The sequence below is a fragment of the Centropristis striata genome, chromosome 1, assembly GCF_030273125.1.
Source record: "Centropristis striata isolate RG_2023a ecotype Rhode Island chromosome 1, C.striata_1.0, whole genome shotgun sequence".
NCBI classification, from domain to species: Eukaryota; Metazoa; Chordata; class Actinopteri; order Perciformes; family Serranidae; genus Centropristis; species Centropristis striata.
In genome coordinates this window covers 21492318-21506986 of record NC_081517.1, presented here as the reverse complement: position 1 = coordinate 21506986, position 14669 = coordinate 21492318, and the positions used below count along the sequence as shown (strand labels likewise).

Sequence of the window (14669 nt, the reverse complement as noted above, 5' to 3'; positions counted from 1 at the left end):
AGATTTATAACGTTTGTTACTTAGCCAGCCAAATGGGTTATAGGTAGATAAGTGATATGACATATTTTTCTACATGAATTGTCGATAATTTTTATACTAAAAAATCATGACGATTTATTTGACCTTTGACCCCAAAAATATAATTACTTCACTCCGGTTTTGCTGTAAAAGGTTCTAATAGTAATGATAAACAGAGTGCAGTAGCTATAATGTTGTTGTCTTCTTTCAGCTTTTATATTTTTTCAGTGAATAAACATTTTCAAATTGATTTTGTTATAAATTTATTTAAAAGTGTTTACCAACTCTTTTCAAATATTTGTGTATTTTAGACTTAATATTATAAAGTAATGTTATATTTTAGTCTTAATATGGTTTTATCACTTTTTACTTAATCACTATCTAATAATGTCCCTATTAAGTTTTTGAGTTGGATTTTGTATTTACTGCAATTTTTACATCATTATTTCTCTAAAATGAAGTAAAATTGAAATCTAAAACTTTGTCAAAACATAAAACAGACATTAAGTAGTTCATTTCTGGTTATAACTCAATATCAACCAAAAATGTAGTTACTGCAGTTAGACTTTGTAGGGCAGAATAGTAAGTGTGTGTGTGCGTGTGTGCTTGTGCTTGTGCTGAGTGCTGGTTTCCTGTACCTCAAACAACAAAGGCTCATGGCTATCTAAACGGGTTAACAACTGTTTAAATGCTCATCCACAGCTGCACGCTGGTATTCAAGCTTTTTTGCAGTGAAGCCTTGTCATAAAGCACATATTTTATATGACACTGCATCTTTTATTGTTTTGTAAACTAATCCATTTTGATCACAGAATTTGTTTGATCTGCTATTTTCCAACAAATAATTCAAAATACTGCAAGAGCAAAACATCACAGACCTATTATTTCCGAGGTAAGTAAATATTAGGGCCGGGACTTTAACGCGTTAATTAAGATTAATTAATTACACAAAAACAAATGCGTTTAAAAAATTGACACATTTTAATCACACTTATTTTTGCACCGCAGAACGTTTCTCACTGGATGGGTTTCAAGCTGACCGATTATACTGGAGCACCAACTAGCGTTCATGAGTTCAGACAACAACAAACCACAGTGAACATGAAGGAAGAAGCTGATGAGAGCACTTTGGTTGGCCCCATGGATGATGGGACATTTTGTTACAAAAAAACAACGGATGGAAGCGTCAATAAGAGCATAGTTGTGTTGCTAAGCAACAAGGAATTCACATATCAGCACATCGAGCCTCAAGTATCACCTCAATGCAAAACATATAGCAGCTAGCGGCTAGTGTGGTAGCTAGCGTGGATTGTGTTTTACTTAAAAAACCAAAGTATTATAGTTTACAGGAGGTCTACCTACCTATAGGCTACCTGAATTTCTGAAATGTACTATATTTCTAAATATGCTATTGCTACACTTAATGGCAAAAATTGCACTGGTCTGTTAGCCTGGGTATACCCATACTGCCTTGCATGCTCAAATTTCATTTCAAACCTCCAGGCAGTCTGGAAACTACAGCCGTTTCTTAGCCCTGTTTTAGGGATCCAATCACAGAGGGACGGTAAGACGATGACGCGTACTACTCGGCAGACGGAAGCTTGTAGTTTTGTAGTTTTCTTACGGATCCAACATGGCTGCATTAGACGCGAAACTCTCTTTAGCTGTAGACGCCGTTTTAAATAGTTAAGAGCCAAAGTTTATTTTAAAAAAAGGACGTTTGACTTTACACTCATGTTTCACCACGAGAAAGGATGTTTTAGCCTTTCTTCTGACAGGATTTGGCAAAAGCCTGATCTACCAACTAGCCCCGATACCGCTCAATGCTGTAACACCGGTGATCTCACTACGACCCTGGGGACAGCGGAGCCGCCGAGAGACCCGCAGCAGCTCGTCTATTGCCCATAAAATCAGTGGATGTAGATGAAGGCGTGAAAATAAATAATCTTGCAGAAAGCGAGAACTGGAGAAGCAAAGCAGCAAGCAACACTCTCTCTCACACACACACACACACACACACACAACAAACATCAATTTCTGTCGCTCTACATACGTCATCTGATATAACTGATACGATTGGCTAAGAGCTACCTACAGACGCTTTTGATTGACATTCTAAGCGCCCAATAAACGGCTCTGGAGGATCGTAAACCACGCCTCCTCTACAGAGAAACGAATGGCTGGTTTCCAGACTAATCTCATTTGTGATTAGTCTGGTGTTAGCCAGGCTACTGGTCTGTTGGACTGAAAAAATATTTTTGTTGCTTAAGCTTACGTATTTAGTCATTATTCAATGGTATACTAAAAATCCATGTGAAAAAAATTACTTCACACTGTTCTCAGGTCAAATGTGTGATTAAAATGCGATTAATTTCGAATTATGAATTACAAAGCCTCTAATTAATTAGATTCATTTTCTTAATTGAGTCCCGGCCCTAATAAATATGTTTCAAATTTGGGGACCACATCTTGCTGTTTCCATAGTACCACTTTGGGCCATGACCCAGTCACTGAATAACACTATTGTGGATACATATCTATTATATGTGTGTATTTTTTCATCATATCCTCCCACGATCGCTGTGCTTTCTGTTGGCGTCTTTCTGAGCACCCAGGCACCTCACCCCTTCCAGCAGCATGGGAGTCCCGCGATGTGGGTCTGTACACAGGAAGAGGGATGGAGGAAGAAAAGACAAAGAAAGTTTGTGTTCACTCATGGTGTTACACTTGTAAGGTGTCAGCCTTAATCAGAGCTAAGTAAGCTAAAGTAAATTTATACACTGTAAAAAATGTCTGTAGATTTTACGGTGAAAAACTGCTAAACCATGAAAGTAAAAGACGTAAAATGATAAATGGGTTAATTCAGTTTCAGGAACAATGAAACACTGTAAATGTATATGTCAGCCAAAACACTATATTTTTAAAAAATTTTTATAAAAAAAACAAAACAAAAACATTACTTCACTGTAAAATACACTGGCACCGTACTGTAATATATATATACAAGCCATCACTCTAATTTTTGCATTTATTTTTTGTAAAATACTTTTTCTCACTGTTAAATGTACTAAACATCATATCTCTAACATAAATATACTGTAATATTTTATGGTAAAATCTTTAATTTATGCAGAATTTATGAAGTATTTTCTAAAATATGTAAAGGTAAAATATGTAATAAAATTGCAATCTTAAACGTGAAATCAACAGTGCTAATATCATTTTACTGTGATATTTGCACCAGCTTTATTACAGTAAAGTTCTGGCAACCACAGCTGCTGGTCTTTCATCGTAAAAACAACAGTTTCTTTTTTACAGTGCACAGTGCAGGTGTGCTGTGTGTTGCATACAACAACCCGACACTGTATATGAACTTCGTCCTCTTAATGCACAGTGCCTTCATGTTTGTGTTTGTGTTTAGCCATGTTCCATTTATTCATGGTTGACCCTTTAATACATTTCAGTGACATGCTTATGTTGTATTGCCACTGTCCTTTCAAATCATGTTAGACTTCATAATTGTTTTCTGTCATGGGCGGGACTTATCTATCTAATTAACTATGTCTTGTAATTATGCACACATGTCTTATAATGATGCACAAAGTCAGGTTGTAAAATTTTGAGTTTTGTTGTGTGTATACTAACTTTGAAGTGAGATCTGTGCTGTATGGCTCAAAATAGATTTTTTGATATCTAACACATTGCTCTAGGACAGTGGTTCTCAACCTTTTTCCAGTGATGTTCCCCCTGTGAAATGTTTTTTCCGCCAAGTACCCCCTAACCAGGGCAAAGCATTTTTGGTTGAAAAAAAAATGCTTAAAACCAGAGCGCTGTGCCAACAATGTCTGATTTATTAAACTTTGGAACTGATAAACACATACAAAATTCAAACATTTGAAGAAAAAAAACTATTTCAAACATGTTGAATGTTAATAATCCATGACTACATTTATTGCAAATATTTCTCATCACTAAAATGTAGTGATTCAAACTAATGTAGTAAAAACAGTGAGCATATAAGCATTTAAAACTATAACTGCTTTGACTTCATCTTTGAGTTTTCAAGTGATTGACAGGTGATGCCAGGTGGCATATGACAGGTTGGGTCCAACCATCCTGGTATGGGGGAGACTCTGGGTTATTAGGATCATGATATTGAATATCCTACTGAATATAAAATTAATTTTGTGAACTTACACTTATATTTTCCTAAAATATTTATTAATAATTATTTTTAAAGGATTTTTGCATGGATGCTACTTTTTAAATGTATATTTTAAAATCTCATGTACCCCCTGAAGTGCCTTCACGAATCCCCAGGAGTATGCGTACCCCCATTTGAGAACCACTGGTCTAGGGCGTGTGGAAAGGGGGGGTACCCTACTCCAGCTCCACCAGATATGTTTGAAGAGAAGTGTCCTTATAATACACATAGGTGTGTATGTGTGTGTGTGTGTGTGTGCACATACCAATGACCCTGGCCTGGAATCTGATCTTCAGACTGCTCCCTTTACTCCCCCTGGTTACCAGGGTGATCTCTTCCTGCAGCACCCCCTCCTGGTGCGTCTTGTACTCACATGTTACCTTTACTCCTCCTTTAAGAGAGAAAGAGGATTCCTTAACATACGCAGTTACAATTACGTTATTAGAGTCTCAAGAGCAGGGGTGGGCAATTAATTTTCCCAAGGGGCCACATGACCAATACCACGAAGTTCGCAGGGGCCATACCAAAACTCTGAATTAAATTCAGCTCAATATTTACACCCCTTTTAACTGATTGCCCAATTGCACAGCCTTAAGAGCTGCATATCACGAATGCTGGGTCTTGTTGGTTTTCTGAGAATCTACTGCACCTACTGGTACCTTGTTTTCCATGTAGCAATAAAAAATATACTAAAAACCTGAATTACTACCTGGTTAGTCACATTGGACTGCTATTATATTGAACACTACTGTACATACATAAAAACAATGGTTTACTAACCCAACAATCTGCTCTGCCTCACAGCAGCTTGAAAATGTTTGTTACATGATATTTGTAGTACTGTATATAGATCAGTCTAGTTTAGTGGTCGACCGATACGGGTTTTTAAAGCCAATGCTGATACCGATTATTTCAGTTATATCAGTCTTAACCTCCCCGATATGTGCTGCTGATTTTTTTGGGCTGATTCTTGAAGCCGATATTGCCTTTTCTCCCTCCATTTACATGATAAAAATGACACAATGATAACAAATGTTAAGTCTCAATTTAAACAAAAAAAATAAACATTTATTAACAAAACAAACAAAACATATTAATATTAAGTTGGATATCAAGCAATGTGTATGTTGTTCTCGGCCTCGAGGTGGTGGCGCCTCAGATGATCCACATATTTGATGTGTTTTTCTTTTTTCCGGTATCAGCAGCAGCTCACCAGAGAATGGCAGATGTTGCACCGAGCCTTGCCTGGTGTTGGCTCAGTGAAATGGGCTAATTGATCGGCGAACACAAGCACGTATCGGCCGATGGCGATACAAGTAAAAAACGCAAATATCGGTCTATCTCTAGTCTTGTTCATTAAATAATAATTTCAACTTCTTAACTATAAAAGGCTGACTTTTTATGAATTAAACATGGCAGCTAACTGTTCCGTAATGATTCCTGGTCTTACCCTCCAGTGTGGAGTTGATATGACGAACCCGGAGACTGGGGAACCTCCGAGATGGTGAGGAGGAAGGAAGACAGGAGAGCTCTTTGCCCAGTGTGGGAACATCTGGGACAGTGAAGACAATTTCATAACAGTGGTGGCACTTCAGGAAACCAGCCTGAAGAGAGGAATGACAGAATAGAGGCAAATGGTGAAGAAAGTTTGGAGGTGGGTGTTGTTGTTGTAGGGGTAAGCACCATTTCTGTTGTCATCTGGACCAGGGGGCACTTAAGCTAACTGCTCCATATATCCAGGTTAATTTGCCTGCAGCAATGCAACACATTAAATGAGCGTATCATATATATTGTAAATGTGAAATCTTTGTCTGTAAAAACGAACCTGGTCTCACAGGAATCCGTGAAATAGCCACGGATTTGCTTAACTCAAAATCCGTGGAATAGCCACGGAATCTTTCTAAATATTCACTCAGTGAATGTACATAATCACTTTGTATGTTGGAATAGCCACGGGATATGACTGTCATTAACTTGCATTGTAGCAAAATCCGTGTCAGTTTCACGGCAATTTGAGTGATTCCGTGGCTAATCCACGGATTTTGAGTTAAGCGCATCCTGCTAAACCATGACAGTAAAAGACTGTAAAATGATAAATGGGTTAACCCATTGACGCCGGGAAAGCATTACCGCATTTCTACCATTAAAGCCGGGAGCGCTGTTGCGTCACTCTACCATTAAGGCCGGGACAGCGGATATGTCATTTTGTAGTATTTGTATTTTTTTCCACCTATTTTCGGTCTCTTGGCCAATGAAATGCATCAGAACATGATCAGAATACATGTGGGAGTGTCAAAATGCAACATCGGACTTTTCCAGAACTTTGAAATCATGAAGGAAGATGACTATAGTGGAGGAGCTCAGCAGTAAGTCACGGAAGCGGTCTGATTAAAACAGCGCCGATCATTTAATTGCTGATCCGACTTTGAAACCTCGGAACCAATCGACCGGGAGTTATGGATGAGGAATATGTTTTTAGACAACATATTTTCACCAAAGAACAGACAGATTTGTGGCCATCTGGAGATAATAATATTATTAATAATATATTAATATTAATAATAATAATAGGCTAATTGATTGTGATGATGATATAAGAAATCATGACTGTTTATGTCTTATATTACTTTATGCGTCGTTGAGTACCCTGAAAAGTGCAATATATAAAATGTATTATTATTAATTTTTATTATTATTATTATTATTATGATTTTTTTTTTATTAGAGTAGGCTAATAAGAACTGTCTTGTTCTTCCAGTGGTCATATCATGTTTGCATCTTGCTAATGGGCATGTATTAGTATTATGCATAGGATTTTTTATTCAGTCAAATGTAACATTTGCTGAGTTTGTTGATTTTTTAAAAAAATGTATTGAAGGTTTGGACAAATAAACTCAACTTCGTATGAAAGCCACGGGTATAAGCTCTCAAATACTTTTTGAATTTCATTTTTATCTGCTACAGAGGCTGAAAAATCTATTATTTAGTAGGTGTTGAATTTCCAGAAAAACCTCAGGTTTTAGGGGGTCATTTGAAAATCGCCCATAGGTTTTCCAGGCATTTTTTTCCAGGCGCTTTAGGCCTTAATGGGTTAATTCAGATTTAGTAGCAATGAAACACCGTAAATGTATATATCAGCCAAAACTGTATTTTTTTTTTTTTTTTTACAGTTTTTTTGTTTTTAAAAAAGACATTACTCCACTGTAAAATACTCTATATACTGTAATATATGAACAAGCATCACTGTAATTTTTGTATTTATCTTTTGTAAAAAATACTTTTTCTCACTGTTAAATGCACTAAACACCATATCTCTGACAAAATGATATGGCAGAACAGCGTTTCTTTTGATGGAAAAAGTTTTTATTTATACGATAAATGGAATAAAATGGCAATCTTAAATGTGAAATCAACAGTGCCAATATCTTTTTACCGTAAAAGTAAGTAGACTTCTTTCTTTCTTTCTCTGATTAAGCCTTGTATTCAGGCCATGTATCACTTATAAACAAATATGATAAACACATTAGAGTCTGTTCAGTCATGAGAGATACAGACAACAAATCTCAGCATATTGAGAGAGATTACTACAATAAAATGTCTTTGGCACCAACCAGAGGAGATGTGACCATCAGATGTGACAACTTTTCTGCACTAACTAAGTCTATGCTCCAAAACACAAAGCCTGTCTGCAGCATGTAGAGTATATTGTGGGTTTATTATAGTACAGGCAATGGCGAGCTGTGTGATGGTGCGAAACTAGAATTTTCAGTGGAAGTCTTAGAAGGCAAATATTTGTGTCAGACTTGGTGTGAAAAGTTTGAACACAAAACATATTCTATGAATATTCTGCATTTTCGATGTTTTTGTTCTGTCTCATCATGTGAAAATCAAAATAGAGTGTCAAGTCATTTGAGATTGCATTCTAATGTGTGATCGCAGGTCAGTCTAATCTGTTCACATTTGGGCGAGAAGAAGAAGGGAGGATGTGCTTGAGCAAAGGGGAAGAGATATAATATGTGTGTGTAAAATAGAGAGACGGAAAGGTTATTCTCAAAGTGGAATTGATTAATCCTGTTGATTTTCTTTATTCAGGCTCTTTAATGGCCTCTGGTCCATTCCCATTCTCGAGAGATCTTTTGGTCCTTTCATGTGTGTAACATGGCTGGATTGACCCAGGGGTCACTGTAAATTCTGTTATCTTTGCCAAACCAAGCTGGGTAGTGTCAGATCTAAAATGGAAAAAGTCAGATCTATTCCTATGGGAGAGGATAGGGGCAGATTCCTTGAGAACCATTTGCTACTTAGGTCTGGAAAATGAGAACAAATATCTTTATTTCGAGACCAGGATTGTATCTCCTATGATATATGAGTGAAACACAATAGTGATAAGCAGAAAGTAAAAGGCTGTGTAAAGTTTAGGAGAGCTGCAGATTTGTTGGTTCATCACTACGTGTCATTTCATTCATTGTTATTCTAGTGCAGCGCCTGTTGGGGCAGGTGCAATTTGCAGTTTTGTGCAGAAGTGCTCAGCCAAACCGCTTCACATGCAAAATTGTGCATCCTCAGGCCTTGAACAATACACCTGCCATGATATAGTTGTGTTCTGTTTTGATTCCATTGCATTGCGCCACAGCAAAACTATTAACAATCTTTTAGCCACAATCTGAGCTCATCTTTTAAAATTAGCACTGCACCTCCCTGGGTCCTCAGCAACACACCTGGCAAGTGTGATGTCGATGGGATGACACACACACACACACACACACACACACACACACACACACACACACACACAAGCACAAACAGATAACTGAATTTATAGATAGATACAATTATGGATTATAGCTGCATGCTTATGACGCACCAAGAAAGGGAAGGATACACACCTTGACCAAGTAGCTGCCATCTTTTTCTAGGACAGCAATGAGAGTACAGAGGTTTGACTCATTGTCTCTCCTTGTTGGAGAGCCAGGTGGCTGGTCGTCATCAGGGAAACGCACCCCACCAGCCTTCGAAGTGGATCCTGGTGACAGAAAGAAAATACAGATTTTAAATTTACATGGCAACCATAGCAAAAAAAAAACAAAGAATTAAGACAGTCAGAAAAAAAAATAAAAAAATAAAAAGTAGCTTGCATCAGCATCCTGCCAACTGTGTCACGGCATTAAATCTAGATTTTATCCCACTGGTAATAGAGAACAAACTATATGCCTAAACTGATATGCCACCAATAACAGTCCACTGATATATTGGTCAAGCTCTATGTGCCAATATGAAAACGTTTTTGTTTTGTTTTGTTTGATTTTTACAGCAAGTTTATAGCGAATACGATAGCATAATTATCTGTAGTAATACCAGTTATTATGAAAAAAATTATGAGTCATAACCATCATAGTAGTGTTGGGTGTTAAGCAGGACCACAGCAGCTGGCACTGCCACAGTCCTAGCCCAACCATGATCCAAGGTAATGATGATAGTGGGAGTCTAGCAGGACCACAGCAGCAGACACAGCTGTTGGAATTGGCAACATAATACATGGTATGTTATTCTTATTTGTTTTCATTTGTTTGAATTCAACCTTCTGAATGCCGACCTACTTTGTGCAAAATTTATTTTTGTAAAATAAGTTTTACCCTGTTGTGCACTGGGGCAACAATAGTACAATCCCTCACATGGGGTAACCAAATATGTAGGTGTTTTCATATGCCCAATTCAAAAGAGTGATTAGATTAGAAGACAAAACTAATTGAACACAAAATAATCAATCAATAGAGCAATATATGGCCCCTATACACCAGCCCCTAATTATTGAATTAATGTAAATAATTACATCATGTGGGAGACATAAACATAAGAAAAGACTCAACAATAAAGTTTTAAAAATTAATGTCCAGTAATTAATCCACACCTGAATCTTCTTTCTCCTTGAAACATTTGACTCACAGTCCATAGTATTATAGGATGTTTCTCTTCCACAGGCAAGACAATCTACTGAGCATTCCACCAACTCTTAGGACTCTATCTTGCAGCTGTGGGCAGAGCTTATAAAGGTGACTGGACCTTTTAACTGGCTGCCCTTTTGCGAGAGTAGTTATTTCTTCAGGAAATCTTTTTCCCTGACAGAACTTGATGATGGCTAACTCAGCTTGTTCCAGGTCTTTCACAGTGAGACTACTGTGCACCGCTGTCCTCTTAGAATCTTTCATTTCCTGATGATGCCTGTTGTTCCTTGTTGATGTCAGACTGCGCAAAGGTCAGATATAACTGTCTTCTTTTCAATACACAGGACATGAGACAACTATTAATCCTCAAGAGCCATGCCACTGATTTCTTTAGCCTTATCCAGGGGGAAAAGTACTCAGTTAGGTGAGTCACAGGTTCTTTCCTGGCCTGCACAACATTCATTGCAACCACTTCTTTGACTTCATGGTCACCAAGTGAAAGGTGATAGAGGTCATCAGGTGCAACAGGCCATTCACTCTCAGGATGCAAGAGAAAGTGGCACCCATGTAGCATCAGCAATGAGTACCTCAACTTTCACACCTCTGGAGATTATGTCTGCTGGATTGCTGCTGGTGTCCACATTCCTCCATTGAGCAGTACAGGAAACCTGGAAGATTTGTGAGACCCAGTTTGCAACAAATTCTTTGAACCGTGAAGTCTCATTCCTAATGTATTTCAGCACCGATGTGCTATCCGTCCAGAATACAGAGTCCAAAAGATCCATCTGTAACTCTTTCCTCCACAGCATGTCGATTCGGCTGGCCATAGTTGCAGCGATAAACTCCATCCTGGGGATTGCCTTCAACAACAGGTAAGTCACTGTTCTGTATCCATGTTCACTGGCATCGCAAAAGTGATGCAACTGGGCTGCAGTAACTTGTCAAAAGCCTGGTGGCTTCATACATCTGCTGACCTCAAATCTTTCCAACGGATGCAGCTGCTGCAGCTACCCCAACCATTCTTTTGAGAGACAGGCACAGTATATTCCCAGCCTATCCCTCTCCTGCACAGGTCTCTCAGGATCTTTTTAGCTGTTAGAACAACAGGGCTTAGCATTCCAAGGGGATCATAGATGGAGCTAACAGTCGAGAGGATTCCTCTTCTGGTAAGTGGTCTGTCCTAAAGTACTATTCTGAATTTGAAGGAGTCTGATTTAATGCTCCATTCCACACCTAGCACTCTCTCCACCGGTAGTGAGTCCAGCTCCATGTCCAATCCTTCAATGCCTTTTGCTCTGTTACTCTCTGGGATGACTTCCAGCACTCCAGTCCTGTCCTGTTACTCAACCACTTTGAGAGAGAGAATCCAGCCTTGGAACACAAAGACACCAGGTTCCTGTAAAGCATCACTGCTTCCCTCTCCGTGTCTACAGACAAGTGGCAATCATCCACATAAAAACAGTGCAGTAGTTTATCCACTGTCTCCTTGCTGTAGTCATGCCCATGGTCACTTTCTGAGGGCGAAGTTGGCACAACTGGGAGATGATGTCGCTCCAAACAAGTGCACCTTCATCCTATGCTCAGCGGGTGGTAGCTGCGTATCTCTCTTTGGCCACCAGAGGAACCTGAGGAGGTCTCTGTCTTCAGGAAGGACTTGGACCTGATAGAACATAGATTCTATGTCAGCCATGTTGACAACTTGTTCCTTCCTAAATCGAATCACTACTCCAATCAGAGAGCCGGTAAGATCAGGGCCCTGTAGAAGCTGAGCATTTAGTGATGTTCCTTTATATCTTGCTCCACAGTCAAACACAACTCTGATCTTCCTTTTAGTGGGATGGTAGACTCTGTGATGTTTTATGTACCATACTTTTCCATCACCACGGTCCAGCTCCTCTTCAGGCACTTTCTTAGCATAGCCTTTAGCCAGAACGTCATTTATAAAGGTGTTATACTCGGTATGAAATACTGAGTCCTTCAGAAACCTCTTTTTCAAATAACACAGGCACTGTTCAACAACTCTCCTGTTGTTTGGCATGCTGATGTCACTGTTTCTTAAAGGCAACACAATCGATAATGCCCCTCCACCTGTTTCACAGAGTTGTTGACAATCTCCATCCATTAAAAACCTTTAACCTCCCTTGACATTGCTTGTTGCTCCTCAATACTGCTTTCAGGGAAGTCATGCTTAAATTGTGGCTGCCAAGGTCATCCAGGTTCACGACTGAAACTCTGTTGAGTTTTTTGAGGATGCTCCCAGTTTTTTTGAGGATGCTCCCAGTTAACAGTCTCCACTGCTTCCTGTCAGTGGACCATTTACAGTCCAGCCCAGCAAGGTTCGGATAGTATATGGTCCATCATTCACGCTACATACCACTTCCAGAGGTTCAAGTGCTTTAGGAACATTGGCTCCTATAAGTAGCTCAATTCCTGCATCAATCTGAGGTAGGAAAATGTGCTTTAGATGTGACCATCGTTCAATATCCTTTTCGGTGGGAATATTTCCTCTGTTCACAGGCATGGAGTTTTGCAATGCTGCAACCTCCAGCCCTGACACAATATTACTTCCTACTACTCTCTCCTGGCCCATGGTTCAAAGGAGAATACGTACCTTCCTCCCTGTGAGGTGTAGCTTGTGCAATAAGTTCTCAGTGCAAAACACTGCAGTACTACCAATATGGGTTTCATTTAGGTTTGTTCTCTTTACAGCACTCATTATGAAGTTAATTGATTGACAATTTATAACATTATTTTTGTAATCATCCTCACTTTGTACAGTACTGATTCTTCTTTCTTTTCACTGGAAGATTCAATTGCCCCTCAGTATCGCTGCAAACATTGTTAATGTCTGTGACATAGCATTGTTCTAGTGACAGATCAATCCTTTTCCAAGGAGAAATAATCCAAAGTTCCAAATACAGCCTCGACAGAATTCCTGGGAAAACATTACAACTCAACTGAGAATGTTTGGAGTGCAGAAGAATTGTCTGATCACGTGTTCAGTTTAGATGGATAATAAATGTAGTTCCATCTCAAATTAGAGAGCAGATGTTATCTCATTCTTCTAATGCAGGTACAAATCTAATGCTTGATGAGCATCAGCTGGAAGATGCAGCTGTTTAGATGTCTGTGTCACATGCAGGCGGCATGCCTCCATGTCTGAGCATGGAGGCGAACCAGGAAGTGCCTTAAGCTGCATTCTACCGAAAATTCCACATCATTAAGCAGTAGTAGAAAAATCTGTCGATTCATTTCAATGCAAAATTTGAAACTTCTCACTTGATTTATTACCTCAGAAATGTTTTTAGGACAATACTATGGTCTCAGTCACTAGTAAAAAATCTTCTTTGACAGAATTTCATGTAAATAGTTCTAATAATGGCCCCATTTAGAAAAGGAATAGAAGATAAAGAATCGTCTGATATGGGGCGTGGCTACCTTTGATTGACAGGTCACTAACAAGGCGAGCCGTCATCAGGAGAGAAGCAGGACAATGCGTATCCACGGCAACGTGTCAATAAAGTTATATATAAGGTTATATAGATATAAAAAAGGACGTTTAGCGGTTTGGTCTCATAACTTTGACCCTTTCACTGTATTTTCACTTAATGACAGTTTATTTGAACGTTTTGTTCAGTAAAAATGTCTTGTTCAGCGTTTGGTTGGACTAACAGACACGCCAAGGAGTCGCTGTTCAGTTTTCTGAGGTCAGTAACGAACACTTTGTTTTTGTTTTTTGCTAGCCAAAACTAACATCCCAGTTAATGCTCCAGTTAATGCTAACATGAATTAGCAGTGACTTCTCTCAGTCAGGTTGAGGTGTAGAGAGGATGTAGTCAGTGATCAGATCCCTCTCGCTCCTCCACATTCCAAATATGGTCTGCTCCCCGTATCGGAATCAAAATGGCGACACAAGATGGTGACGAGTGTAACGATGAACTCGATGCTTCAGTCCCTTTACGGGCTCCGTAAGTGTGCCCTGGGCACAATAACAGTTTGCTGTCACATCGTGGGCAGCCAGGATTGAACAAGTGGCTCTGCAATGATGTTATGAGTTCACTTTTTCAAGGTTTAGCAGGCTGCTTGGCCTCTGGAAAATATAACCGACATGATATATGACAACATTTCGGATTTGAAGCCAACAAAAGAGGTGAACAGAAAAACAGACAAGGCAACATGTAAGTCATGGCCTAGAAGAGCAATACTGCCACAAAGTGTCTGATTCATGGACTCTCTCAGTCTCATGACGTTCCACTTTGAGGAGCTGCTGAGTCAACTGCCTAGTAGTAAAATCCAGTGTACTTTATAGTAGACGTGCTATTGGGAGCTACACACTAAACTGGTGCCAAGTGGTGGAAGTCTAAACATGTCAAACTTACCTTTTCTTCCTGTTGCCATGGTGATGTGGTTAAGAATTGGGAAGTTTCAGGCAATAGCCGAGTGATGTCATCACTGACCTCCCGAGTAAAAAGGACAGACTATGACAGAGAGGAAAACAGAGCTTG

General features: G+C 39.1%; 1 protein-coding gene across 1 annotated transcript in view; it reads right to left on the bottom strand.

Annotated features, from left to right (window-relative positions):
- Positions 1-1026: 1026 nt before the first annotated feature.
- Positions 1027-14669, bottom strand: part of LOC131972789 (adipose secreted signaling protein) — a 28382-nt gene continuing 14739 nt past the window's right edge. The window contains exons 2-6 of the mRNA XM_059334509.1: positions 14544-14642; positions 9109-9245; positions 5673-5826; positions 4488-4613; positions 1027-2677 (exon numbers count right to left, since the gene is read on the bottom strand). Of these exons, the coding sequence (XP_059190492.1) occupies positions 2580-2677; positions 4488-4613; positions 5673-5826; positions 9109-9245; positions 14544-14562 (534 nt within the window). The 5' untranslated portion in view covers positions 14563-14642 and the 3' untranslated portion in view covers positions 1027-2579. The remainder of the gene's footprint in view (positions 2678-4487; positions 4614-5672; positions 5827-9108; positions 9246-14543; positions 14643-14669) is intronic.